Source organism: Heptranchias perlo, chromosome 5 (genome assembly GCF_035084215.1).
Source record: "Heptranchias perlo isolate sHepPer1 chromosome 5, sHepPer1.hap1, whole genome shotgun sequence".
Taxonomy (NCBI): Eukaryota; Metazoa; Chordata; class Chondrichthyes; order Hexanchiformes; family Hexanchidae; genus Heptranchias; species Heptranchias perlo.
In genome coordinates this window covers 6,026,222-6,053,978 of record NC_090329.1, presented here as the reverse complement: position 1 = coordinate 6,053,978, position 27,757 = coordinate 6,026,222, and the positions used below count along the sequence as shown (strand labels likewise).

At 40.4% G+C, this 27,757-nt stretch overlaps 1 protein-coding gene across 10 annotated transcripts in view; it reads left to right on the top strand.

Annotated features, from left to right (window-relative positions):
- The window catches only part of eloal (elongin A, like), a 118,791-nt gene that overhangs the window by 44,913 nt on the left and 46,121 nt on the right, over window positions 1–27,757 (top strand). For 7 of the 10 annotated variants that reach the window (XM_067983986.1, XM_067983984.1, XM_067983979.1 and 4 more), the window contains 4 exons: window positions 7,755–7,811; window positions 18,650–18,762; window positions 21,412–22,354; window positions 26,809–26,914. In XM_067983986.1, the coding sequence (XP_067840087.1) occupies window positions 7,755–7,811; window positions 18,650–18,762; window positions 21,412–22,354; window positions 26,809–26,914 (1,219 nt within the window). Of the gene's footprint in view, window positions 1–7,754; window positions 7,812–18,649; window positions 18,763–21,411; window positions 22,355–26,808; window positions 26,915–27,757 lie in introns of those variants that run through there. The other 3 variants (XM_067983987.1, XM_067983981.1, XM_067983989.1) reach the window with 2 other exon arrangements.

The window sequence follows — 27,757 nt, the reverse complement described above, 5'->3', positions numbered from 1 at the left end:
ATCTCCCCTTTGTCTAAAGTTCTGGATTATGTTATCACCCACCTGTAAGCCCATCTCTCCCACCATTCCATTCAAATCCCTTTGGTCTGGCTTCTGTCCAATTCAGAGTACCGTGTCAAAGTCATCAACATTCTGTATGATTACAACCATAGTGTGTTATCTCTCATCCTCCCTGTGGCTTGCAGCATGGTCAAATATGGTCAGCTATCCTTCTCCACTTACTCTTCTCCATGGTACAAATCCATGGCAGTGCCCATACTTGGCTCCATTCATACCTGTACCAATGCAGTCAACCCAATTCCTGGAATGGTTTATTTTCTTGCATGCCCCAAGGTTCTATCCTTGCCCCTCTATTCCTCATCTATTTGTTGCTCCTCAGCAATATTATCCATAAGCATAGGGTCAGTTTTTATATGTATGTTGTTTTACCTCTCCATCACTACCCTTGATACCATAACTGTTGCTGGGTTGTTCAACTGCCTGTTTGACAACAAGTTGCAGGTGAGCCAGAGATTTTCGCAGCTATGCATTGGCAAAACTAAAGCCATCTAGTTTGAGTCCCAATGGAAATGGTGTGCTGTGGTCTCTTGATCCCCTCCCTCTGCCTGGAAACTCACTCAAGCTACATTCAATGGTGCGTAATGCTTAACCCTGTGCTGTGCTTCAAACCCCATGTTCGGTCAGTCCATCACCAAGACTGCAATCCAAAAGTCTTCTACAGGCATGTAAATAGGTAGTGAGAGGAGGGGTGGGGCCGATTAGGGACTATAAAGGAGATCTATTCATGGAGGCAGAGAGGATGGCCGAGGTACTAAATGAGTACTTTGCATCTCTTTTTACCAAGGGAGAAGATGCTGTGAGTAAGTCTCAGTAAAGGAAGATACTGGATGGGCTAAAAATTGATAGAGGAGGCATTAGAAAGGCTAACTGTAATTAAAGTAAATAAGTCACCCGGTCTGGATGGGATGTATCCTAGGCTGCTGAGGGAAGTAAAGGTGGAAATTGCAGAGGTACTGGCCATAATCTACCAAACATCTGTAGATACAGGGGTGATGCTAGAGGACTGGAGAATTGCAAATGTTACACCCTTGTTCAAAAAAGGGTATAAGGATAAATCCAGCGACTATAAGCCAGTCAGTTTAACCTCAGAGGTGGGGAAACTTTTAGAAACAATAATCCGGGACAGAATTAGCAGTCACTTGGACGAGGGTGGATTGATTAGGGAAAGCCAGCACGGATTTGTTAAAGGCAAATCGTGTTTAACTAACTTAATTGAGTTTTTTGATGAGGTAAGAGAGAGGGTTGATGAGGGCAATGCAGTTGATGTGGTGTATATGGACTTTCAAAAGGTGTTTGATAAAGTGCCGCATGGTAGGCTTCTCATCAAGATTGCGGCCCTTGGAATAAGGGAGGCAGTAGCAACATGGATGCAGAATTGGCTAAGCGACAGGAAACAGAGAGTAGTGGTGAATGGTTGTTTTTCGGACTGGAGGGAGGTATACAGTGGTGTTCCCCAGAGGTTAGTATTGGGACCACTGCTTTTCTTGATCTATATTAATGACTTGGACTTGGGTGTACAGGGAATAATTTCAAAATTTGCAGATGACACGAAACTTGGAAGGGTAGTAAACAGCGAGGAGGATAGTAATAGACTTCAAGAATATATAGACAGGCTGGTGGCATGGGCGGACACATGGCAGATGAAATTTAACGCAGAAAAATGTGAAGTGATACGCTTGCGTTGGAAGAATGAGGAGAGGCAATGTAAACGAGAGGGCACAATTCTAAAAGGGGTACAGGAACAGAGAGATCTGGGGGTATATGCGCACAAATCATTGAAGGTGGCAGGGCAGGTTGAGACAGCGGTTAAAAAAGCATACTGGGTCCTGGGCTTTATGAATAGTGGCGTAGAGTACAAAAGTATGGAAGTCATGATGAACCTTTATAAAACACTGGTTCGGCCACAACTGGAGTATTGTGTCCAGTTCTGGGCACCGCACTTTAGAAAAGATGTAAAGGCCTTAGAGAGGGTACAAAAGAGATTTACTAGAATGATTACGTGGATAGACTGGAGAAGCTGGGGTTGTTCTCCTTGGAACAGAGACGGTTGAGAGGAGATTTGATAAAGGTATTCAAAATCATGAAGGGTCTAGACAGAGTAGATAGAGAGAAACTGTTCCCATCGGTGGAAGAGTCATGAACCAGAGGACATAGATTTAAGGTGATTGGCAAAACAACCAAAGGTGACATGAGAAGCTAAGGCTTCTTCGACATCACCTCCCAAACCCGCGACCTCTACCACCTAGAAGGACAAGGGCAGCAGGCACATGGGAACAGAACCACCTGCACGTTCCCTTCCAAGTCACACACCATCCCGACTTGGAAATATATCGCCATTCCTTCATCGTCGCTGGGTCAAAATCCTGGAACACTCTACCTAACAGCACTGTGGGAGAACCTTCACCACATGGACTGCAGCAGTTCAAGAAGGCGGCTCACCACCACCTTCTCGAGGGCAATTATGGATGGGCAATAAATGCTGGCCTTGCCAGCGACGCCCATGAACGAGTAAACAAAAAAGGAAAAACTTTTTTACACAGTGAGTGGTTATGATCTGGAATGCACTGCCTGAGGGGGTGGTGGAGGCAGATTCAATCATGGCCTTCAAAAGGGAACTGGATAAGTACTTGAAAGTAAAAAAAAATTGCAGGTCTACAGGGATAAGGTGGGGGAGTGGGTTTAGCTGGATTCCTCTTACGTAGAGCTGGTGCGGACTCAATGGGCTGAATGGTCTCCTTCCGTGCTGTAACCTTTCTATGATTCTATGACTGTCTTCCATTTTCTGTTTCCATCCCGGGCTCACCACCACCACTGCTGCTGAAACCTTCATTCATGCCTTTATAAAATCTAGACTTGACTTTTCCAGCTATTTCCTTGCCATTCACACAAGCTCCCCTACCTAAAAGTCTACTAATCTAGAACTCCACTGTTGATATTTTATCCTCTGCTAAGTCCTGCTTATCTATCACCCCTATCCTTGCCAGCCTCGACTGGTTTCCCCTACTCTTGTCTCAAAATTAAAAAGCCCATCCTCGCTGCAAATCCCTCCAAAGCCTTGTTCCAGCCTATCTCTGATTTCCTTCAACCCTTTATGCCCTCCATTTTATTCAAATCTGGCCTAATGTGCTTTTTCCTCTCCCTCTGCTTTGCTGTTGATGATAGAGCCTTCAGCTATCTTGCCACCATACTTCCTCCTACTTCTGTCTGGCTCCCAACGATAGTGCATTGGTATGTTTTGTTGCATTTATATAAACCTTTAATGTAAGTTGTTTTAAAAATGCCACCTTACTCTTAAAATCTCAAGGCAAATAGATGAAATTCTTTCAATGACAAAGGCACAAAAATCCTTGTTTGAAATCCTTATTGCTTCAGATGTACTTCGTTTACATATGATATACCAAATATTGTCTGATGTAGTACTCCCGTGATGTGTTTTTTTCTGCAGACTTTGGTCACTGATATTGCAAACTTGTTTGTTTTTCAAGTCCCTTAATATAGGTGAAACTGCACCAGTGCAACAGTGAGAATAGCAGTAGATCTTGCCTCTGTTCATTGCCACAAATGAAGCCGTTCTTTGTGTGAAACATAATAGATATAGCATCACAGAAGGAGCTATTTGCTCCATTGAATTAGTGCTGGCTTTTTGTTAGATCAATTCCACAGTAATCCCACTGTCTCCTCATAGCCTTTCTTCTATTTAAAAGCTGTTACCTCTGGAATCCTCCAAAGATCTATCCCTGGCTCCCTCCTATTTCTCATCTACATCTTACCTCTCGACGACATAATCCAAAAACACAACGTCGGGTTCCACATGTACACTGACGACACCCAGGTCTACCTCACTACCACCTCTCTTGACCCCTCCGCTGCCCTGATTTGTCACGCTGCTTATCTGACACCCAGTACTGGATGAGCAGACGTTTTCCCCCAACTAAATATTGGGAAGACTGAAGCCATTATCTTCAGTCCCCGCCACAAACTCCGTTCCCTAGACATTGACTCCATCCACTGAGGCTAAACCAGGCCGTTCGCAACCTTGGCATCCTATTTGACCCTGAGCTGAGCTTCAAAAGTGTGGATTTTAGTAACTCTTAAATGATCCATTTCCAACTAGAATTGCTTGTATTTTGATGCTTGAATGTGCTTATCTTTTATGCTTTACTTGTCCTTGGCTGGATTATTAGGTGTTACAGTTTGTGTCGTGTTGTTGAGGGTAGAACAGAAAGCCAATAGTTGAGTTGAGGAGGAGGAAAGAAGTGCAATCTAATCTAGACTGACTAGTGCTGTTCTGTGAAAGCGCACCTATTATCTGCCTATCGTGACATGTCTCTTACAGCAGTTATGTTTGAAGCAGATGGTCCTCACTACTCTTCTTTCCTGCTGAAGTTGAAATGGTGTAAGGCAGCAGGAAGGGAGAATCAGGAGGAAGAAGTAATTCTGTACACTAATTTCTATATGAATGTTAGATAATCATTTGTATGAATCTGACTTATTATGCATGGTATTTCTTGGGGTAGACTTGTTTGTTTTTATATGTAGAGTTTTTTTTAAAACTACAAATCTGAAATAAAAATAAATAATGGGCCAGATTTTGCTGTCAAAATAAGTGAGGATAATGGAGCTCATCGTTATTTATGTGTATATGGTACAGCAACTTCAGGCGAGATGCACGGTTAAATGTGAATATCCAAGAGTTGCTGTCCGAGTTGTGTCGCTCCAACGTTAACGTCACAAAAACAGAATTTTGCTGTCTGTCTCACCACTGACATGCATTGAATGTCGTGAAGTTGCTGTATTTGTGCAGTAGACACGAACTAAACCCGCCGCAGATATTTAGGTTTAGTAATTACAAGCATAAGTACCCTTTTAACGATGTGACAAGTGTTAATGACTGGCAATCAACCTCTCTGGCACCAAAATTAACTAGTCTAAGTGTGGGGTCTCATTCCTTCAGGTTGTGAATTGTTTTAGGAGATTTTAAAAATGTCAAATTTTAAAATGTTTTTCTTTTTTTTCCTTTTTTTTCACTCTTAATCCAAACTTTCCTTCACTTTTTTTATTCGTTCATGGGATATGGGCGTTGCTGGCGAGGCCAGCATTTATTGCCCATCCCTAATTGCCCTTGAGAAGGTGGTGATGAGCCACCTTCTTGAACCGCTGCAGTCCGTGTGGTGAAGGTTCTCCCACAGTGCTGTTAGGAAAGGAGTTCCAGGATTTTGACCCAGGGACGATGAAGGAACGACGATATATTTCCAAGTCGGGATGGTGTGTGACTTGGAGGGGAACGTGCGGGTGGTGTTGTTCCCATGTACCTGCTGCTCTTGTCTTTCTAGGTGGTAGAGGTCGTGGGTTTCTCTTTCTGTACTTGATTTGATATTGAATTTACTCCCCTTTAATTCACCCTCCTTCAGCTGTTTATTTCCCAATCCTTAAATCTCATTAGTTAAGGAAATTCCCTGTTGGTTGCCCTGTTCACTCAGGTCCCAGATGCCGTTAGATGCCCCGCTACAGCAAAATCTGTCCCAATGTTTGAAATACACAGCAGATCCTTCAGTATCTGTAAAGAAAAAAGATGGACCCCTGTATCGATTCTGCAATCTGGCTTAAATTGAGTTCAGAAATAATAGCACTGAAGAATGCATTTTGAAATCAAATTTACCTCACAAAGTTGTGTTAAGGATTATGTCACTAAAGTCTGCTCCGCACTACACTTCTTCCTGTTCTAGTTTAGTAACTCATAGCTAAACAGTCTTGGGAGCTGAGCATAGTTTCTGCCAAAAGATAAAGCTGCTGTAAGTTGTAGACCTGCTACATAGAGGAGATGGAATTTCACATTGATGAGCCACACTCATGAGGGAGAGCCAATATTCTGTGTACTTTATCAGTTGGATGAAGTCAAAATGCAAGTAGTATATATCTTTTGTTGTACACATACCAGTGTTTGCTTCCAGAGATTTACTGTATCCTAATTTATAAATGCTTCTCAATTTTACAAAATTTAAAGGTGCCAAGTATTTACATCTGCCCTTTGTTTTAACAATATAGTGCGAATCACAGGACATATTTTTAAAACATAAAATGAATGAGCTCCAAAGCATCACTGTCCTCTACTAAACATATTTTCTTTTCAAATTATATCTCCTGATGAAATCTGCCATATTATGGTTACAATTTTAACAAAACCCCTAAGTGGTACATCTGTTTGTTTCCAATTTATTTAGAGGGCATAAAAATATGTATGACAGTGTCACTTGTATGCCAAGTATTACAATAACTGTGATTGTGTTAAGAGTTGAAGTTTGCTAGCCAGTAGCTTCCAGGCTTGATTCTATTTTCACTCTTCTTTACAAATTATTTTGACTGCCTATTCTCCTCTTTTTCCCTTCCTCCCCACATTTTTCCCTATTATGCCATTCACTATCCTCCAGCCATGAGGACAGGCAAACGAGCCTTTTTTTAGTGCTGCTACAAAGCTGGCTATCAGGAGGTGTGTGAAAGTTACACAGATTTTCACCACCACCTTTTTTGCTGAATTGCTTGGCATCTACTATGAGGGCATGGCCTTTAATTAAGAATGTGTTGTGTGGGGATGGTGGATATAAATCAATTTCCTACCATTCTGTGCTGCAGCAATGCAATGTGCCACCACCTAACTCCTGAATTTTTTTAATTCCACCGTTATGATTTTCTTGCACAAACATGTTATGCAAATACATGCTCCCAACATCTTAGCAGAAGAATATATTTACACCGTCCAAAGATTTGCAAATAAACTTCTGACAAGATAGGCCTTTTGCCATTGAAGCTTTGAAAGTCATTAGAATGAAAATGTACATAATGAAGCAAACCAAGAGTGAGAATATTGAAAGCACAATTGTAAAATTCTCTGTCAATCTTTCCTTCATAACATGTCCACTACTATCTTCTGCCAAATGCAGCTAATGTATTTTGCATGCATAAGAAATGGGATTAGAATTTTAGGGAGGCAGATTCCAAAGTGACCACTGTCGATGCTTCAGTACAGTAAATGTAGGATAATTGTTAGTAAATGGAAAGTATCTTGATTTATCTTGTGTCCTTGATGCTTTGTTGCTGTGAACATAACTAGTAGCTTTGAGGTTACACAGATTTCTGCAGCATATGTTGTGAACTTGCTTTTGCTGGTGATTAGAATTGAGGCCATCCCCAGCGAGGTCAAGCTATTTTTTGCTGCCTGTGTAACTGCTGTCATTTTTAAGTTGCTCATTTATAGTACATGGTAAATGGAGTAGGCCAATCTAGCATTCCCATAGATAGGCACTGAGCTCATTGCAGACTCAGCCATTCCATACTTCCAAGAGAACAGGGAGTCATTTGCCATATGTGATACTTAACCAACTAAATTATTGAATCTTAAAATTAATTTTATTAAATGTTGCAATCCTAGTTAATGAAATGTTTAAAGATTATATTCTTTCAAAATTTACAGAAACCATGCTTTTGTGTTGCACTTTTGACATTTTGAAGAATTTTGTAGAAGTGAATTTAGGAATGATCTAATGTAATTTTTTTCCTTTTTCTAATTGTAAATTTTCACATACAGTTTTTCCAATTATTGGCAAAATACTGGCCGAATTTCTGTGAAATGGTATGCTTTTAGATCTGTAATAAAACACCCCTTGAACTGCTTCTAAAGATTTGTGGATCTTTTCTAGGTTCTGAAATTGTTGAAGCAATTGCAAGATTTAAATATCACAGTGGATATCCTGGTGGTAAGATACAACATCTGTATAAAACATTTTGTCAATTAAACACAGATTTGAACTGTTCCATTCTGCAAATATTAATGTAGGTCTGATTGAGATGTATCTGTGTGAAATTAACTATTTTACGTAGAAGTGCGAAAAGGATAAGATTTTTCATGTATAAATTCAGCTGGGGAGTCATCTAAGTGCCTGGCACTTTCTTTAGAAATACCTTTTTGAGTTGCTTGTGCAGACCCCTTGGTCAGTTACAGGCCCACACCTGCTTACAGGAGCAAGAAATTTATTGTACAATGCCATGTGATGACTACCCTTCAAAATCGGTCCTATTGCTAAAGATGCCGTCAGCTAAGAGTGAATGTTACTGGATGAACCCTTTGCTGAAAAACATCACCCTGCAGGATATGTACAATTTCAGATTGACTGAAATAGAGAAGAATGTGCATTAAAGTGGCTCTGGAAAAAATTTCAAAAATATTTGGGAATTATTGTTGGTTACTAACAACATAACAACTTTCCTTGCAAAATCTATTGAGCCAAACATCCAAGGATGTCCATTTACACAGTATGAAAGCAACTGTGGTACTCTAGCCATAAACTAAGCTGTCCTGAATTCTGTGGCTTATGAAAAATGACAGCCACGTTTTGAAGTAGGAGCCTTTTTCTGCCTGTCCTAGCAGGTTGGAAAAATTGACATAATAGTTTTGTGTCACATGAGTGTCTGTAATAGCATACCTTTTAAGTGTGGTAAAAATGGCATAGAGCAAAACAAATCATCTCAAATATGAAGTTAACCATGCTCATTGTCTAAATGCAAAGCAATCAAAAAGTAGTTCCATTCACTAAGATTCACTTAATTCAAACCCAGCAATCTGTACCAGCTACTACACAAAAACATTTTTTTTAACACTTAGCACATTTTCTTTCTTCACTCAGGTCAGTGTGTAATATTTTTGTGTGTTATAAATCACTACTTACTCACAAAACTGGCCAATTAATATCAGAAATGCCTGCTAGAAATTTCCCTTCATAGACCTACTTTTTTTGTTGGAGTCTGGACCTTGATTTGGAAATTTTATCTGGGCCTTAGGTGCTATGCCATGAGATGTAATTAATGAAGTTATTCACAACTGGGATGGTCTGGTTATGCAAAGGGTTCTGGGTAACATTCCTAAAATTCTGGTGATATTTTTGCAATGGTTGAGTCATTAGGAATAGAACTGACTGGAGGTGAATTGCCTAGCAGATGTGAATTTGAGTTCTATCTTTAGTCCATACCAGCTGCTTACCTATATCATCAGTTAAATTGTGTTGCGTTTTGTTGTTAGTGTCTGTGTCATCTGTCCTGGAAATATTAGATTCGATTATACACTTTTGGTAATGTATTCTCTGGGTTGGTGTAGAATGAGTTGTCATTGTTGTATTCTTCAATGAGATCTAGCATTAAAATATTCTGCAAGTAGCATCCCAGATGACCTAGTGGATAAAAGCACTGCCCACCCAGCACATCATTAAACTCAGCCCAGATTGGTCATAGGTTTGTTTTTCAGTCCATGCTGTGTTAGCTGGTCTCACCTTGACAGCAGTTACGATGCTACAATTGTCCTCAGCACCCCTTGGATATGGAGGGGGAAAAACATCGGTCAGGGTCCCTGCTGCTGGTCACTATCTAGCGACCTTTCCTGGAATAGTAAGTGCGTGGACATTGGACAAGAACAGGATCAGACTGAGTTGCGACATCCACTACTGATGAATGGTCAGTTGTCAGCACTGGTGAAATTGTACTTCAACAAGAGTCGCTGTCTCCGGGCAAGGAGGAGATTTAAGAAAATATGGAGGGGGGGAAAAAGTCCTGCGAGTGATAGCTCTATGTACTTTGTAACTTTCTTTGTAGCCGAATGCGCATCATTATACTTCTATTGTGAATAGTTTAGTGCGGAAGTTGCGAATCATGAACTAGTCTCTTGTTACTTGCAGACAAGAAACTGATTAACATTATACAAAAAGCATCCAAAGGTTATCTAATCATCAATGGTGTTTTTAGACCATAGCAACATATGAATTGCTAGACAAAATAAGACCAAGGCCCATCTAGTTTGCCTTCTACCATCCTAGTAGTTGCATGATACAACGATAAGGGAGTTGTTGACTAATCATAGCAATCAATCTCTATCAATTAGTCTACACAGACACGGACACAGACATGACAAGAGGGAAACCCCAGTGGTGGATAGCTTTGGGAACCATAGGTCCAAAGGCACCTGTTCCTCCCAAGCATGCTACACTTAACATATGTCATGTCTCAAAGTACTCCTACTGTATTCCAAAATATTATTTTCTGAAAGAAATCTATCTAATTTGCATTTGAATGAATTAATACTACCTGCTTTCACCGTCTCCCATTGGGAGCCTGTTCTATTTAATTCTTTCATCCTGTATTTTTCTCGAGTCCTTGATTTCTCTGTGTGTCCATCAGCACAAACCTGCAAGAAAATATGGCTATAGTTAGAATAGTGAAGAAATTCAAGTGTGTCACAAATTTAAAATGATGTGCACAGAAAATGTGTCGGAATACAAAAGAACTTCATATTTAAGCATAAAATGGTTACAGCACGGATGGAAGCCATTTGGCCCATCGAGCTTGTGCCGGCTCTTTGTAAGAGCAATCCAGTTAGTCCCTTTCCCCTTAGTCCTGAAAAATTTTCCCTTCAAGCATTTATCCAATTCCTTTTTGAATGTCACGATTGAATCTGCTTCCACCACCCTTTCAGGCAGTGCATTCCAGATCATAACTAGTCGCTACGTAAAAAAGTTTTTCCTCATGTCCCCTTTGGTTCTTTTGCCAATCATCTTAAATCTGTGTCCTCTGGTTCTCGACCCTTCCGACAACGGGAAGAGTTTCTCTTTATTTACTTTACTAAACCCTTCATGATTTTGAACACTTGTATCAAATCTCCTCTCAACCATCTCTGCTCTAAGGAGAACAACCCCAGCTTCTCCAGTCTATCCACGTAACTGAAGTCCCTCATCGCTGGAACCATTTCAGTAAATCGTTTCTGCACCCTCTCTAAGGCCTTCACATACCTCCTAATGTGCAGTGCCCAAAATTGGACACAATACTCCAGCTGTAGCCGAACCAGTGTTTTATAAAGGTTCAACATAATTTTCTTGCTTTTGTACTCTATGCCTCTATTAATAAAGCCCAGGATCCCGTATGCTTTTTCAACCACTTTCTCAACCTGTCCTGTCAACTTCAAAGATTTCTGCACATATACCCCCAGGTGTCTCTGTTCCTGCAACCCCTTCAGAATTGTTTATATTACCTCTCCTCATTCTTCCTGCCAAAAGGTATCACTTCGCACTTCTCTGCATTAAATTTCATCTACAGTGTGTCTGCCCATTCCAACAGCCTGTTTCTGTCCTCTTGAAGTCTATCACTCTCCTCCTCACTTCCAAGTTTTGTGTCATCTGCAAATTTTGAATTTGTGCCCTTTACACCCAAGTCCAAGTCATTAATATGTATCAAAAAAGTGGTGGTCCCAGCACTGACCCCTGTATACATTCCTCCAGTCTGAAAAACAACCATTCACCTCTACTTTCTGTTTCCTGTCACTTAGCCAATTTCATATCCATGCTGCCACTGCCCCTTTTATTCTATGGGCTTCAATTTTGCTGACAAGCCTATTATCAAATGCCTTTTGAAAGTCCATATACACAACATCAACTGCATTGCCCTTATCAACCCTCTCTGTTACCTCATCAAAAAACCCAATCAAGCCGGTTAAACATGATTTGCCTTTAACAAATCTGTGCTGGCTTCCTTTATTAATCCACACTTGTCCAAGTGCCTATTCATTTTGTCCCAGATTATCATTTCTAAAAGCTTCCCCACCACCGAGGTTAAACTGACTGGCCTATAGATGCCGGGTTTATCTTTACACCCTTTTTTGAACGAGGGTGTAACATTTGCAATTCTCCAGTCCTCTGGCACCACCCCCATATCTAACAAGAATTGGAAGATTATGGCCAGTACCACTGCAATTTCCAACCTTACTTCCTTCAGCAACCTAGGATGCATCCCATTCGGACCAGGTGACTTACCTACTTAGTATAGCCAGCCTTTCTCGTATCTCCTCTTTATCAATTTTTAGCCCACCCAGTATCTCAACTACCTCCTCTTTTACTGTGACTTGACAGCATCTTCTCCCTTGGTAAAGACAGATGCAAAGTACTCATTTACCTCAGCCACACCCTCTGCCTCCATGCGTAGATCTCCTTTTTGGTCCCTAATCAGCCCCGTCCCTTCCTCTTACTACCTGTTTACTATTTATATGCCTGAAGAAAACTTTAGGATTCCCTTTTGTGTTAGCCACCAGTCTATTCTCTTTGCCCCTTTTGTTCCCTTTTTTAGATCTCCTCTGTACTTTCTGTATTTAGCTTGGTTCTCCACTGTATTATGAACCTTACATTTGTCATAAGCCTCCTTTTTCTCTCTTGCTTTAATCTGTGGAGCTCCTGCGTGCACACGGCAACATACAGAAACATTTAAGAGAATAAACTGCCGCGATGGCTTACTGAGGGGTTCTCAAAAAAATAAATAAAATTGAATGCCTCGTAGTCAGTGTTGGAACCTGTATTGGTAGCTCTTTAGCCAGGTCTTGAATGCCTGGGCAGATAGGACGAGTCTCTTCATTTGGATGGTTCTTCAGGGTCCTAAGTGACATCACATTACTTGCTGTCAGTTGAGCCTTTAGCATAAAATTCAATTCTAATTGGGCAATTTCTCACAGAAAGATCATGAAATGAAAATGTGACACTGATGAAGTTAATGGTCCTTTAAACACTGGTCGAGAATTAGGAGTGGAAATCTGTCTCGGGCAAAATGGGCGCTGGCGAATTGGCAGCCCGTTTTACACTCTGCCTGATTTTCTTTTCTGATGAAATCAATCTCACCGCTATATTACCGTGTGCATGCAGAAGCTTCACTGTCTATGGGTAGCACTGTGCTGCGGTACGAAATCCAGCCTTTCAGAGAAATGGACCAAAATTTTTTTTTTGGAACTCTACAAGTTGGCTCACTAATGTTGCAGCCAGCAACCCCAAGCCCCACCCAGTAACTTTCCTGAGGCAGGCACCCCAGATGAGACATTAATGGAATGGGCATCTGTCCTATGTATGATTGGGTAAAGTGGGACGGAGCCATGGCACAGCTGGTGGGTGAGTCGATGTTCTGTCCCGCCCAAGGTCTAGCCCCAAAAGTTCCCTTAAAATTCGGGACCAACTTGTTGTTTCAAATAGTAATATTGTGAGCAGCCATATTCTCGGTTTCTAAAATACTGAGAAAATGCAGATAATTCAATTTAATTCAACTCCGTACTTTCTATATTCAGCCTGGTTCCCACTTGTGTTATCAACCTTGGGTCTGTTATAAGCCCCTTTTTCTGCTTCATCTTACTCTCAATCTCTTTTGTCATACAGGGAGCTCTGGATCTAGTTTCCCTACCTCTTCCCCATCGTGGGAATGTACCTAGACTGTACCCCAACCATCTCCTCTTTAAAAGCTGCCCGTTGTTCAATTATAGTTTCGCCTGCCGATCTTTGATTCCAATTTGCCTGGGCCAGATCCATTCTCAACCCACTGAAATTGGCCCTCCTCCAATTAAGTATTTTTACTCTAGATTGCTCTTTGTCCTTTTCCATAACTAATCTAAACCTTATGATACTATGATCACTGTTCCCTAAATGTTCCCCCACTGACACTTGCTCCACTTGACCCACCTCATTCCCCAGAACCAGATCCAGCAATGCCTCCTTCCTCGTTGGGCCAGAAATGTACTGATGAAGGAAGTTCTCCTGAACACTCTTCAGAAATTCCTCCCCCTCTTTGCCCCTTTACACTATTACTATCCCAGTCTATATTAGGATAGTTGAAGTCCCCCATTATCACTCTAGTTTTTGCACCTCTCTGTAATTTCCCTGCAAATTTGCTCCTCTATATCCTTCCCACTAGCTGGTGGCCTACAGAATACACCAAGTAGTGTAAATGGCGCCTTTATTGTTTCTTAAATCTTACCAAATAGATGCTGTCTTTGACTCCTCAAGGACATCCTCTTTCTCCAGCACTGCTATATTCTCCTTAATAAATACTGACACCCCCCTCCTTTTTTTCCTTCCCTATCTTTCATGTATCCAGGAACATTTAGTACCCAATCCTGCCCTTTTCTGAGCCAGGTCTCCGTTATCGCCACGACATCATATTCCCATGTGGCTGTTTGTGCCTGCAGCTCACCACGCTTCGTGTGTTTACACATGTGCACTGTAAACCTATCTTAGACCTTCTTCTATTCTCTTAGTCTGATCCCACCTGATCCTGTCCTATTTCTTATTCTAGTGCTATCTGTCTCTCCCAAACCTTTGTGCACCTTGTTTCTCTTTTCTAATGCTACATCCTAGTGGCCATCTCCCTGCCAAATTAGTTTAAACCCTCCCCGCGAGGACATTGGTCCCAGCTATGTTGAGGTGCAACCCGTCTGTCTTGAACAGGTCCATCCTGCCCCAGAACTTGTCCTAATGCCGCAAGAATCTGAAGCCCTCCCTCTTCCACCATGTCTTTAGCCATGCATATTAACCTGCCTTATTTTCCTATTTCTGTACTCACTAACACGTGGCACTGGGAGTAATCCAGAGATTACTACCTTTTGAGGTCCTGCTTTTTAACTTCTTCCCTAGCTGTTCCAATAATGGAACAAATTGCTTACAAATTAGAGTACAATGGTATTTTCAAATCTATTTGAACTTTGCAACTTTGTGCATGAAAAATAATTGAAATCTGTATAATAGGCAGAGTTTTCTTTTTATCTTGAGAGATTATGGAATACATTTGAGTCTATTTGCTGTAACTGTTACATGCAAGTTTTAATCAATGCCTCTCTTTATTGCCAGTAATCTATTGTCTGCCCTCTTATAGATCAGGTTCTGACCCTGCAGAGCTCCATTATAATTGGCTCTTAGGCAAGCCCTTTTCCCCCAACAAAGCAGGTTAAATTCTTCCTCCTTCATTCAACCTTATCTTCCTGTGGAGAAAAGGTACCTTGAAGCATCACCACATAAAGAACTTTGTACTATTTCTCACCGCATTTGAGCAAGCGGTTATCACCACTCGGTTTGTTTGTCGGCCTTGTTCGCAGCAGTGTACTTAGTTCTTTTTCACCCTTTGTCAGAAGCAGTCTTGCCTGTCATTCATTCATACAGGAGAAAAACGTTTTTTTACATTTTTCAAGGCCATGGTCTCAGACATTGCATGTGACGTTTATGCACTTCTAGTAAATGACTGGTAAGGCATACTGGCTGATACCGGCACCAGTTTCAAAATCTGTGTTGAATGTCATGGCTTAAGTGCCCAAAAAATTTACTTTGCTGACATTGAATGATTTCCATAAGTGTTAAGCCTGCTCTAAACTTAGCAAAAGGACTCCTTAAGTCCACCATATTTGCTGAAAGATAATCCTGTGGAAAAAGAGCATCTAACCCTAATTCCTAAAATGCACAGATAGCTTTCTGTTTCTCCTTTTTATGCTTTCAGTTCAAAGAAGGGATTGGTTTCAAGTAAGGTTAGCTCTTGGGCTTGATTTTAAAAAAATACAGCAGTCCTATAGTGATACATTTTGATTCATCAGGTTGGGGGGAAGGCATCAGTGTCCTCTAGGCTCACACTACTTCACTTTCAGTAGCATCTCTACTCAACCTTGAGACTTTCCAACTTCAATAGGGCTGACTGACATTAGTACTGAAAAAGTGAAAAAGCATCAGTCCTCAACCAGCCTGCTCAGTGCAGATGTCTGTAGCTCAGTGCTGACAGAAATTCAGATCAACACCAAAACTAGGGTAAACGGAAGAACCAACTTCAGACATGAAGAACTAATGTAGTCAGGAACATAGGAAGATAGGAACAGGAACAGGAGTAGGCCATTTAGCCCCTCAAGCCTGTTCCGCCATTCAGTGAGATCATGGCTGATCTGTGACCTAACTCCATATACCTGCTTTAGCTCCATATCCCTTAATACCTTTGCTTAACAAAAATCTATCAATCTCTGATTTAAAATTAACAATTGAGCTAGCATCAACTGCCGTTTGCGGAAGAGTTCCAAACTTCTACCACCCTTTGTGTGTGGAAGTGTTTCTTAACTTCACTCCTGAAAGTCCTGGCTCTAATTTTTAGGTTATGTCCCTGACTCCCCAACCAACGGAAATAGTTTCTCGCTATCTCTATCCTATTTGTTCCCCTTAATATGTTGAAAACTTTGATCAAATCACCTATTAGTCTTCTACATTCCAGGGAATACAACCTTCATAATTTAACCCTTGGAATCCAGGTATCATTCTAGTAAATCTACGCTGCACTCCCTCCAAGGCCAGTATATTCTTCCTAAGTGGCAGTGCCCAGAACTGAACATGGTACTCCAGGTGTGGTCTAACCAGGGCTATATATAGCTGTAGCATAACTTCTACCCCCTTGTATTCTAGTCTTCTAGATATAGAGGCCAGCATTCCATTAGCCTTTTTGATTATTTTTCTGTACCTGTCCGACATTTTAATGATCTATGTACATGGACCCCTAAGTCTCTTTGGACCTCCACTGTTCTGAGCTTTTCACCATTTAGAAAGTACTCTGATCTCTCCTTTTTAGGTCCAAAGTGGATGACCCCACACTTGCCTACATTGAAATCCGTTTGCCACAGTTTTGCCCTTTCGCTTAATCTATTAATATCTCTGTAATTTTATGCTTCCATCTACACTGCTTACAATGCTGCCTATCTTTGTGTCATCAGCAAACTTGGATATGTAGCTCTCTATCCTGTCATCTAAGTCGTTAATAAATACAGCGAATAGTTGAGACCCCAACACAGATCCCTGTGGGACACCACTAGTCACATCCTGCCAATTTCCTGATCAGGTGAATAATGTGCCCTCAATTCCATGAGCTACAATTTTATTGAGATCGATAGATTTTTGGACACTAAAGGAATCGAGGGATATGGGGATTAGGCGGGAAAGTGGATTTTAGGTAGAAGATCAGGCATGATCTTATTGAATGGCAGAGCAGGCTCGAGGGGCCGTATAGCCTACTCCTGCTCCTATTTCTTGTGTTTCTTATTTTAGCTAACAGTCTCTTATGCGGGAATTTATTGAATGCCTTCTGGAAGTCCATATAAACAACATCCAGAGACATTCCCCTGTCCACTACTTTAGTCATCTCTTCAAAAAACTCAATCAGGTTCGTCGAGCATGACTTACCGTTTACAAGTCCATGCTGGCTCCCTGATCAGCTGAAGATTTTCAAGGTGTTCAGCCACTCCATTCTTAATTATAGACTCTAGTAATTTCCTGACAACAGATGTTAGGCTAACTGGTCTATAATTCCCTGGTTTCCCTTTCTCACCTTTCTTAAATAGCGGAATGACGTGCAATTTTCCAATCTAAAGGAACAGTTCCTGAATCAAGAGAACTTTGGAAGATTATATTTCAGGGTGAGAATGAAAAATTCATTTAGTGAGCACCCATTTGCAAAGGATTCATTCAGCATCGTGACCTGTAAATAGATTATTTGAACTTGGGCATAGGTACCGCAATTTGACTTTGCTGACAATACAAGTAGAAGATTCGACAAATGATGAGGAAGATTGTAAAAGGCTGGAGGGCAACATCGACAGGCTAGCAGAATGAGTGGACAGGTGGCAAAGGTAATTTAATATCTAAGTGTGAGGTAATTCATTTTGGGAGGAAAAATAATGGAAAGATGAAGAATGCCGATAAGCAGCGACTCCTTGGGGCGTATAGATAGGTATTGCCATAAAACCACCAATAACATAATTAGAGCCATAGAGTACAAGAGTAACAACGTGATGAATTTATACAAAATATTGGTTTGGCCACAATTAAAATACAATGCAGTTCTGGATGCCCCATTATAGAAGCTATAGGGAGCGTAGGTTCACCAGGATGATGCCAGGGATGGGAAACTATAGTTATGAGGAGAGACTTCAAATAATGAAATGATTTCCACTGAAGCAGAGAAGGTTGAGGAGATTTAATAGATTTTTTTTTAAATGATGAAGGGTTTTGATGGAATGAAAAGGGAAAAGCTATTTCTTCTAGCTGAGGAATTAGTGACGTATGAAGAGAGAGGTTAGAAGAAATTTCTTTACACAAAAGGTTGTTAGATTACGGAATGTTTTGCCACAGGGAATGGTTGAGGCATAGACCATTGCATCTTTTTAATGGAAAACTGGATAACTATTTGAAGCAGAGGGCCCTGGGGAGAGCGGGTCAGTTGGATTAGTATTGAATTGCTCTGGTACAGAGCTGGCTTAGTCAAGGTGGACCAAATGGTCGCCTCCTGTGCTCAAACTAATTTCAACAATGCTGCCCACACAACTAAGTCTTTATGCTAATTTGCTATATACCCTTGACACCAAGGCCAGGTGCAGACTTTTTATTCAGTATACATGCATGCTTTAGGATTTCACGTTTACTTGTAAAATTTCAAAACAACCTAGAACTTCCTTTCTTATGGAAACATCTTTTTGGTTACTAAATTGAAAACCACTTTGGAAACTTCAAAAAGCCTGGAAGCTTTCTGGAGTCCAGCATTGGTCGCCATAAAATGGAATTAATGAATAAGGTGAAGGGTAGTATAAATGGAATGTCAGTATGGAACAAGTCTGAGCTAAGAATTTGTTTCTAATATGGCCACAAACTAAAATTTGCAAATTCTTGAAGCCTAAATAATTACCATCTTTATTGAAGCTTTTCAAGTTTGTCAGAATGGCTTTTATTTTTTTTTGTAGGAAACAGGAATAGGAAAAACAGTAAATGGATTCAGGAAAAATAAAGTTGTTGGTGACATTGCCAAAGAGTTGGTATACCAGTGGAAAAAATTAATTCCTCAGGAAACATCCAGGTAGGCTTTCACCTACAGCGTATAGATGGTGTTCTAAATTGAGATTTATGCAATATAAGTGCAAATTCTGTGTTCCTGGAGTGCCATGTTGGCAGATTAGCTACTTCAAGCACACGAATTACATATTATTTACAAATGGGTGTGTAGTGACTTCAAAAATATTTGAATGTAAAAAAACGCAGGCCGTGAAATTCCTGTGACAAGAGGGGGTGGGAAGCCTGGTTTCTGCCTGGGAGGGGTTGGGGATGGACTAAGAATGTGGGCAGAGCCAAGTTATACTGGGATCTTGCCCCAATTGCACTGACCCTTTTAAATTTCAGTGGGCGAGCCCATGTACCTATCGAGGAGCGATGTCTGGGGGAGTTCTTGGACTTCCCCAAAATCCTGCCCATTATGCCCTTGGTAGGCTTCAGCAGAACTGATGCCAGCTGAGAACTGACATGAGCCCTGTAGAGGCCTTTAAAAAGGGCCCCAAACCTTGACCAGGCTATCCTGGAGGGAATTGATTACTTTATTGTGCAGGGACAGTGGCACCACTGGGAGCGAAGAATTTTCTGGCCATTTATTTCTTCAGCCCAGAAGGACCTTAGAGCAGAACTCAATTAGGCTGTGGGCTGCTCCGCCTTCTGGCAGATGGATCAGGCAGGTGCCACTGAAATGACCTTAAGGTGCAATATGCCTACCTTGGGCATGCAAGTGGTGCTGTCCACACAGCTTTAGGCTAGGGCAGGCCTAGGGGGTTTCACTCTGCAATACTTTTATTGGAGCAGGCCCCAGGAATTTCAGTTTTTGAAATTTGGTGATCTCTAATCCAGAAGTTTCCCAAAATATTTGTTTCCTGTGACTTTTTTCAATTACACAGGGAGATAGAAGATGCTGTCCTAGCACACATTTTTAAAAATGGTTTAAATTAATGAAATATAATGAAGATAAAGTTAATAAGTAGGCAGAGTTTTTGCAGGATTGAATTTTTCCTAGTTCTTAGATATTTTAAAACCATGGAAGTGGACGCTGTAGTGGGTAAGCTTATTATCCTTTCACCTCTGGGACTTGGGTAAATCCACCCAAATTGACAACATGAAAGTCGTCTCTGTCTGTTAGTTGTAAGGGTCTTGTGTGAAATACGTTTGCCCTTAAGTCAGTTCCCAATATGCATCATATTATAGTGTAAAATTGCATATCATTTGGGACTGAATTAGTGGCCTTACTCAGGCTACGTGGTTGGGAAATGGGAAAATATCACACTTGTGCAGTAGAGGCTGTTCTTAGGTTGAACCAGAGTTTAAAGGAACTTCACTCTGCATGAAATTGTGCTATTCCTGACCTGGCGTACTTGAAATGGGAAAAGTGTTTGTTTCCCCAATCTAACTTTTATCAACTTGGTAGTTGTGGGAGAGCCTTCACCACACGGACTGCAGCACCACCTTCTCTAGAGCAATTAGGGATGGGCAATAAATGCTGGCCTCGCCAGTGACGCCCACATCCCATGAGCGAATTTTAAAAAAACTTCATCTCCCCCACAAATTCCAGAACAAAAATATTATGTTTTTGAGGTTTTTTTTTGTGTAGTGGTTAAATTATGTAACAATAAGTCATACAGAGCAAGTTGAATTATGGATCGTACTGTGTTGGCTAACCTGAGCTAGGGTGATCGACAGAAAACTGCTATAATTTGGAACTAAATTAAAACTGTACTAGGTGGGGAGACATAATTGGCATCCCCAGGCGAGGGAGTGTAAACATTGATCATTGTTCGTGCTTCTGATAATTATCCAGAGATCCTTGTGTGGATGCTGACTGAGTGGGATTGGGTTCAGCTGTGATAGTTCCCACAATCAAATAGCCTTCCTCATACCCAAAGAATGCTTAGCTGTGCAGTCCTGGAGGGCGACTGCTGTCTGGGGAGTTGTAACCCAGCCATGAGTTGCTACCTTTTAGAAGAGAAAGGATGAAGGAAAAATTGGAGAAAACCTTTGTCCTACTTTTGGCATCAAGCACTGCGAAATTAAGTGTAGTATGTAGTATGCTGTGACCTCAAGAGAAAGCTCCCCTGTGTACTGATCTCAAGTTTTGTTTCCTGCACAAGCTATCCCTATGTTCTTCCTAAGTGATGTTGTTAATTCAGTGCCAAATAATAGGCAGTTTTTTTGTTGACTTCACCAGGAACTAGTTTGAACCTGCCCAAACCCATTTAATTTGGTATTTGCACAGCTGTCAGAAAGTGGGTTGAATTTAAACTCTGATTTCAGGGGTGAAAGATTGTGTTGTCCCATCATACCACCCAGCATCTGGATCTACTTTATTAATTTTATTTATCAGGAGAGCTGCCTGCTTTAAATTTGAGGAAACACAACATAGTGTGTAAGGGCGTGGTATAAAGAATTTGAATCAAGAATAAACTATTAATGGTATGTAACCCTGGAAATGGCGCAGGAAAAACCAGTAGCTTTGTGGAAATGAATCAGTGAATTATGCATCCAAAAACTTCATTTTACTAGTATGATATGTTTGTGTATATTGTACATGCTGAAGACCTTTTACCATGCACCATAGGAATGTTAAGCTGATGTATTATTTATTGTGAGATTTTTTTTCTTTTCAATTGATCCATAAATTTATTGGAATGCCAAAAAGTATTTCTTTTTTTAGGAATAGCAGTGAACAGAATGAAAGGAAGAGCAATAATGACTCTGGTCATTTTAGGAAGAAGGATAGAAAGGAAAATACAAACAAGTCATCTCGGCTCTCCGGTTATGAGGAGACTTTGCATATGACCGATGTGAATAAATCTGCAAAAGTCTTAAATGAGGAGGAAAGTCCAGAAAAAGGAAATGGGGTTACGTGTTACCAGCAACCTTCTAAGAACAATCCTGATCAGTTAAAGGCCAGTGACTACAAATCTTCACGGAAGGAAATAAAAGAATATAGTAATTGTGCATCAAAAAACAGTTCTCTAACTAATCAACAATCTCTTAACAAGGTTCAGAAGTGTGAAAAATCTAAATCTTCACATAAGAACCAAAATTGCTCTACTAGAAAAGATAAAACATCTACTCATGGCCATCAAACCAAAAAGCCCACTAAAGATCAACATGAGAAGAAGTCGTCAATGGAAAGTTCTGATATATCCTGCAACATCCGTCAAGAAAAATCTCATTCACAGGCTACTCATGAAAATAGTAAAAAGAATAAAAGTAAATCTGTGGACAAAACAGAAAATTCTAACTTATCTGGCAAGATGCAGAAATGGTCTGAAAAGGACAAAGAAAGTCTTGGATCGGGCAAGTCACAGGACATGTCACATATGACTAAAGAAGGCAGTAAAGGCTGTAAGGTGGAATTTCGAAATGAGGAAGAATTTGAAAAACCAGCTATGACTTTTGAATCATATCTAAACTATGAGGAACCAAAAAGAAAAGCAAAAAAATGCCACAAAAATAAGAATTTACCTACTCCAGGAAAACACACAGACTCTAAATTGACCACCACTGGTTCTGGCTCATCTCACAGTAAGGAAAGCAAAAGAAAGAGGAATGCAGACAAAAGAGAGCAACATGAGGAGGACATTTGGCTTGAGACACCAAATAAAAAGGTATACCTTTTAAAGAAAACTGTAAACCCAACCAGATACAAATTTTGGAGCAGGAAGGAAGGGGGCGAGATGGAGTGATTTAGGGAGGAAGCTCTAGAGGGTAGAGGCATGGTGGTTGAAAGAGTGACTACCAATTGTGAAGCTTAAAGATGACTGTAACAAGGAGTAGACCAGCATCAGAAGAGCAAAGGATACATGCAGTTGTGAACTTTCCTAGCAAGCTTTCTGTTTGTAATTAGAATGCTGGATAGCAAAATATCCATCAGCATTTCACTATGTTACGTGTTACGTTTGAATGCTGTGCTCTTGTTTTGCATTTAGGGCTGACAAAGGTCACGGAGGATGCGTGAGGTGGGGCCCTGGATGCCATTAAAGCTAAGGACAAGGATTTTGAAATTGATACGGAAGGACATAGGGAGTCAGTGGAAATGGCAAGAACCAGATGGTAGTAATGTGGAGCTTTGAACGTTCTGAATCAGTTATAATTTATGGAGTGGAATCAGGGATTTCAGATAGGGGAGTATTAAAGAAATCAGCGTTTAGGTGATAAAGGCATGGAATAGAATTTCAGCATCTGTGAGCGAGAGGTAGAGACAGAGGCTAACCATGTTTGAAAAGATGGGAACAAGCAGTTTTGTGGGGAAGAAAACTAAACTTCAGATCAACAATACGCTAAGGTTTTGAACTTCCAGATGTGGCCCGCTGCAAATAGGCACCTAGACAAAGTACAAAGGCTACAAACAATAAATTTCCAAACGTAAAGAGTTGCACAACACCAGGTTATAGTCCAACAGCTTTATTTGAAATCACAAGCTTTCGGAGCTTTGCTCCTTCGTCAGGTGAGTGACGAAGGAGCAAAGCTCCGAAAGCTTGTGATTTCAAATAAAGCTGTTGGACTATAACCTGGTGTTGTGCAACTCCTTACATTTGTCCACCCCAGTCCATCACCGGCATCTCTACATAATAAATTTCCAGGCATAGATGGTAATTATCCGAGTGTTGAGAGAGATTAGGGATGTGATTTGTGAGGTATTAATGAGCTTTATGAGGAAGTTAATGGACACTGGGGAAAATAACAGTAGAATGCAAATAAACCAACATGGTGCCCATATTCAAAAGGATAACAAATCAGGTACAGCTAACTTCAGACCTATTAGTCTTCAATTTTGTGCAAAAATAATTAAATTGTTTATCAGGTGTAAATTTGAAAATTATCTCTACATTAATAACAACATCAACAACTTGCATTTATATAGCGCCTTTAATGTAGTAATACGTCCCAAAGTGTTTCACAGGAGCGATTATCAAACAAAATTTGACACTGAGCCTCTTTCTTCGTCTGTGTTGATTTTTAGTCTGTTACACTTCTATAAAGCACCTTGGGACATTTTTCTACATTAAAGGTGCTATATAAATGCAAGTTATTGTTGTTCGATATAGAACTGGGATATGATCGAGTCTTTATGAATCTGTAATTAGGTGTTTTATATATTCCTGGGTCATATGCCATCTGTTGCTGAGAGCAGGTGACTATTCCCCCAGGTCTCTGACAACCCAACTCCGTAGCCAATCCTTAGAAGATTAGCTAAATGATTATTTCCTTGAAATATTCACTGAAGAAGACACGCGTAGCATGCCGTCTATCATAGGTTCTACATCTAAAGGACCTTTTAGCAGCATTTGCACAGAGGTTAAAGAGCTTAAAACTAATAAATTCCCGGGGAGAGATCGTATCATTTAATGCTACTGAGTGAGATTAGTGATGAAATTTGCTAAGTACTGACTATCATCATTAAAAATCTAGGTAAATACAGACTCATTCATCTTACTCCAGTAATTAGCAAAATAATAGAACTGACTATTAGAACAAATAAAAATAAGTTAATGGCCATTAACACACTTTCAAAAGGGGGAGATCCTTCTTGGAAATATGGGTACACTGTATGATCCAAGGCTTTCTTGAAGTCTTGGTATCGAAAGCAAGAAAGGATTTACATTTATTTAGCACCTTTCATGTCCCCAAAGTGCTTCGCTGCAAATTAATTGCTATTGAAATGTAGTCACTGTTGTTTTGTAGGTAAATGTGGCAGTCATTTTGTGCAATTGGTCCCACGATAGTGAGATAAACGACCTTTCAATCTGTTTTTTGGAGGTGTTGATTAAAGGATATATGTTGGCCAGGACACCTGCTCCTCTTCAAATAGTGCCATGGGATCTTTTATGTCCACCTGACAGACAGGAAACTTGTTTAACATCTCATCTAAAAGACAGCATCTCTAACATTGCAGCACTCCCTCAGTACTGCACTGAAGTGCCATCCTCGATAATGTGCTCAAATTCCTGGAGTGGGGCTGCATACCACGACCTTCTGACTCTGGCAAGAATGCTGCTCTTGACCGAGCAAACACTTAAAGCCGGCATGATAGGTTGCTACATAAGCTTACAGCAGTGGTATCTTAAAAAAAGGAATTGGTTGAAGGAGAGAAAGCAGCAGTTATTAGATAAGGAAGTGATGCAGACTGGGGACATGTACTGAATGGGTTTAGTGTTAGGCCCCTACTGTTTCTAATCCATACCAGTGATCTGGATTCAGGAAAACAATGCAAGTTGGTAAAATTAATACTAAACTAGGGGCCAGTAATCAATTCTGATGAGGCAAACCAGACAAAATATGCAAGTGGGTGGAGCTATGAGTAAAGAAATTCAGGACCAATAAATGCAATGTGTTGCACATTGCAAGAGGAAAAAGTGGGAACATACTTGATGAATGGTGTTGAAGTAGCTCGGACAGAGGCTGAGAGAGATCTGGGAGTGACAGTAGACTTAACACTTACCATGTCTAGTTGTTATATAGCAGCATTCAACAAAACAAACCCAATGCCAAACCAGATTGCCAGATCAGTAGAGTTTAAGTCAGAAGCTGCTGTGCTGAAGATGAATAGTGCTCGGTTATACCAAGCCCGAGATCTGGAGCTTGATTCTGAATGTCAGAGGAAAGCTTAGAAAAACTCAACTCTTCAGCTTGAAGTCAGACAATTGATATACCTCCATAACCCATAATCTTAGAGCTATATAAATTACCAAGTGGAATAGAAAAGGTTAATGCGGAGCACTATTTTAAATTAGACTGCAGGGCAAGGAGACATAGTTACAAACTGATAAAAGGGAAGTTCAGGCTTGGTGTAGGGAAGCATTTTGTTAGAGAGAGTGATTAATACCTGGAATGTTTTTCAGAAAGGTAGTGGAGATAGAAACTGCTGTGATGGTGGAACTGTAGGCTTCTAAGAAAGGGCAAGCTAGGTGGGTCAAATAACACGCCTCGTCTATACTTATCTTTTTGAAGATGAAATCATTGAACACTTAGAAAGGCATGAGTTGATCGAGGACAGTCAGCATGGATTTGTAAAGGGTTTGACTAATTTAATTGAACTTTGAGGAAATCAATGTATAGTTGAAGGGAATGCATTGGAAGTTGTAAATATGGATTTGATAAGGTGCCACATAAGGGAATTGTGTTGAAAATTATGGTATGTGGTATTAAAAGGAATGCAGCTACATGAATAGAGAAATGTTTAGGAGACAAACAGCAGAGTAGGGAGAAATAGATGTTTGGGATTACTGGATGTGGGCAGTGGAGTCCCAGGGATCTCTGCTAGGACTTTTTTTTGTTTTACCATTTATATAATTGGTCTGGGCACAGACAGAGGAGGAATGATATTGAAACTTAATGACACCAAATAGGGGGTATAATAAGTGGCGAGGAATGCTGTAGGAGGATGTGTAGGCAGGTTAGTGGAGTGGGGAATTAGATGGCAGATGTAATTCAATGTCGATAAATATGAAATAGTCCCTTTTGAGGGGGGGGGGGAAAGTGAAAGGAAATATATTGTAATTTTTCCATACAGAGATTTATTAGAAGGTGGAATACTTTACCATAAGTGGCAATTGGGGCATTAACTACAGCGTAATTTAAAAGGGAATTGTATAAGTTTTCAAAATAGAAAAATATGAAAGGACAAGGCAGGGAAATGAATATGCAACTTTAGTTGAAGAGCTAGCACCAGACAATGGGCTGATTGGCCACCATGCATGCTATAATTTCTAGGATTCTCTCTGCACTTCAAGATCAAGTAATTTGGTTGCTCGATAGCAAAATACTCTTCAGCTTTCCACTAAGTCGCTTGTGCTGTACTTGAGTACTGTTCTCTTGCTTTGTATTCCCTCTCATCTCACCACAACAGTGTGACTGAGTTGAATGTGCAACTGCCCCTCTCCATTCACTGAAGTGCTATATGCCAGTTTTTATATAATGGTGGGTTGGGGAAACCATATCAAATGTTCAGTGCACACTCTATCCATTCAAATAATTTGCTCGTTTCAGAAGTTTTATTGTTGTGTTAATAAAAGCAATCCAGTTAAAATTTATTTTACTCTGTTTCTCTTGTGTTCTACAGGTGAAAATTGATATTAATACTTTGTTAGCTATTCCGTTGCCTAAATTTCTACCAAATGTTACTGATATGCCTTCTGATAGTCCACCTACATCACCTATCAAGAAATGTAAGTGAATCATGTACATTTGAGTAGATTTTTTTTTTCCCTTTTCTGTAGCTTTTGTTTTCTGTTTATGGGAATCTCTCCAACATCTACCTTATCTAGCATAAATGACAAGGCGAGAGAATGTCTTCCAAAGCTAGGTATCAGTGAGTGTGTCAGAACAACGCAATATTACTGGACTAAGCATTTTACCTTTACCTCTCTCCAAAGTGAGGCATGTGGCCTACACTTGAGGCATCTGGCCTCTACTCTGAGTGTTCCCATGGCAACGTGAATTAAGATCAGAAACTCACTCATTTCCTTCTGATTATTATTTAATATGCATTTTAAATGATCCTGCCGGATACTTTTGTTAGGCTAGTGTACTGAAGTCTTGAAGATGATAGTCATTGCAGTTAAGAATTGGTTCTGAGAAAAAAATTGAGGAAGCCAGACATAAATGGTTTGAGCATAAATGCTGAAAAGCATAATATCAACCGACTTGACGCCTCAGGCTGTAGTAAAGACAATGTAACTATTAACATTAGAGTTCTGTGCAATAACTAGGTGTAAAGTAAGAAACGTCTCAAAACCTGCAGTGTTTCAATTATGTAGGTCAACTGCAAGCACTGGCCAGTGTTAATTAGATACTGTATGACTGGGGGCTGACTGACCAGTTGAAACTGGTTTGTGTCTGAAAGGCAATTATAGGGTGAATTATCTGCTAGGCCACAGCTGGTAATGGTATGAGCTGGGAGCAGAGTGAGGACTTTTAAAATGGGAATTTGTTGAGTGGGAATTAGGCCCACATGCCAATTGGCATAGGGATAAGCAGATCGAAAAAGTAAATCCGTGGCTGAAAAACTG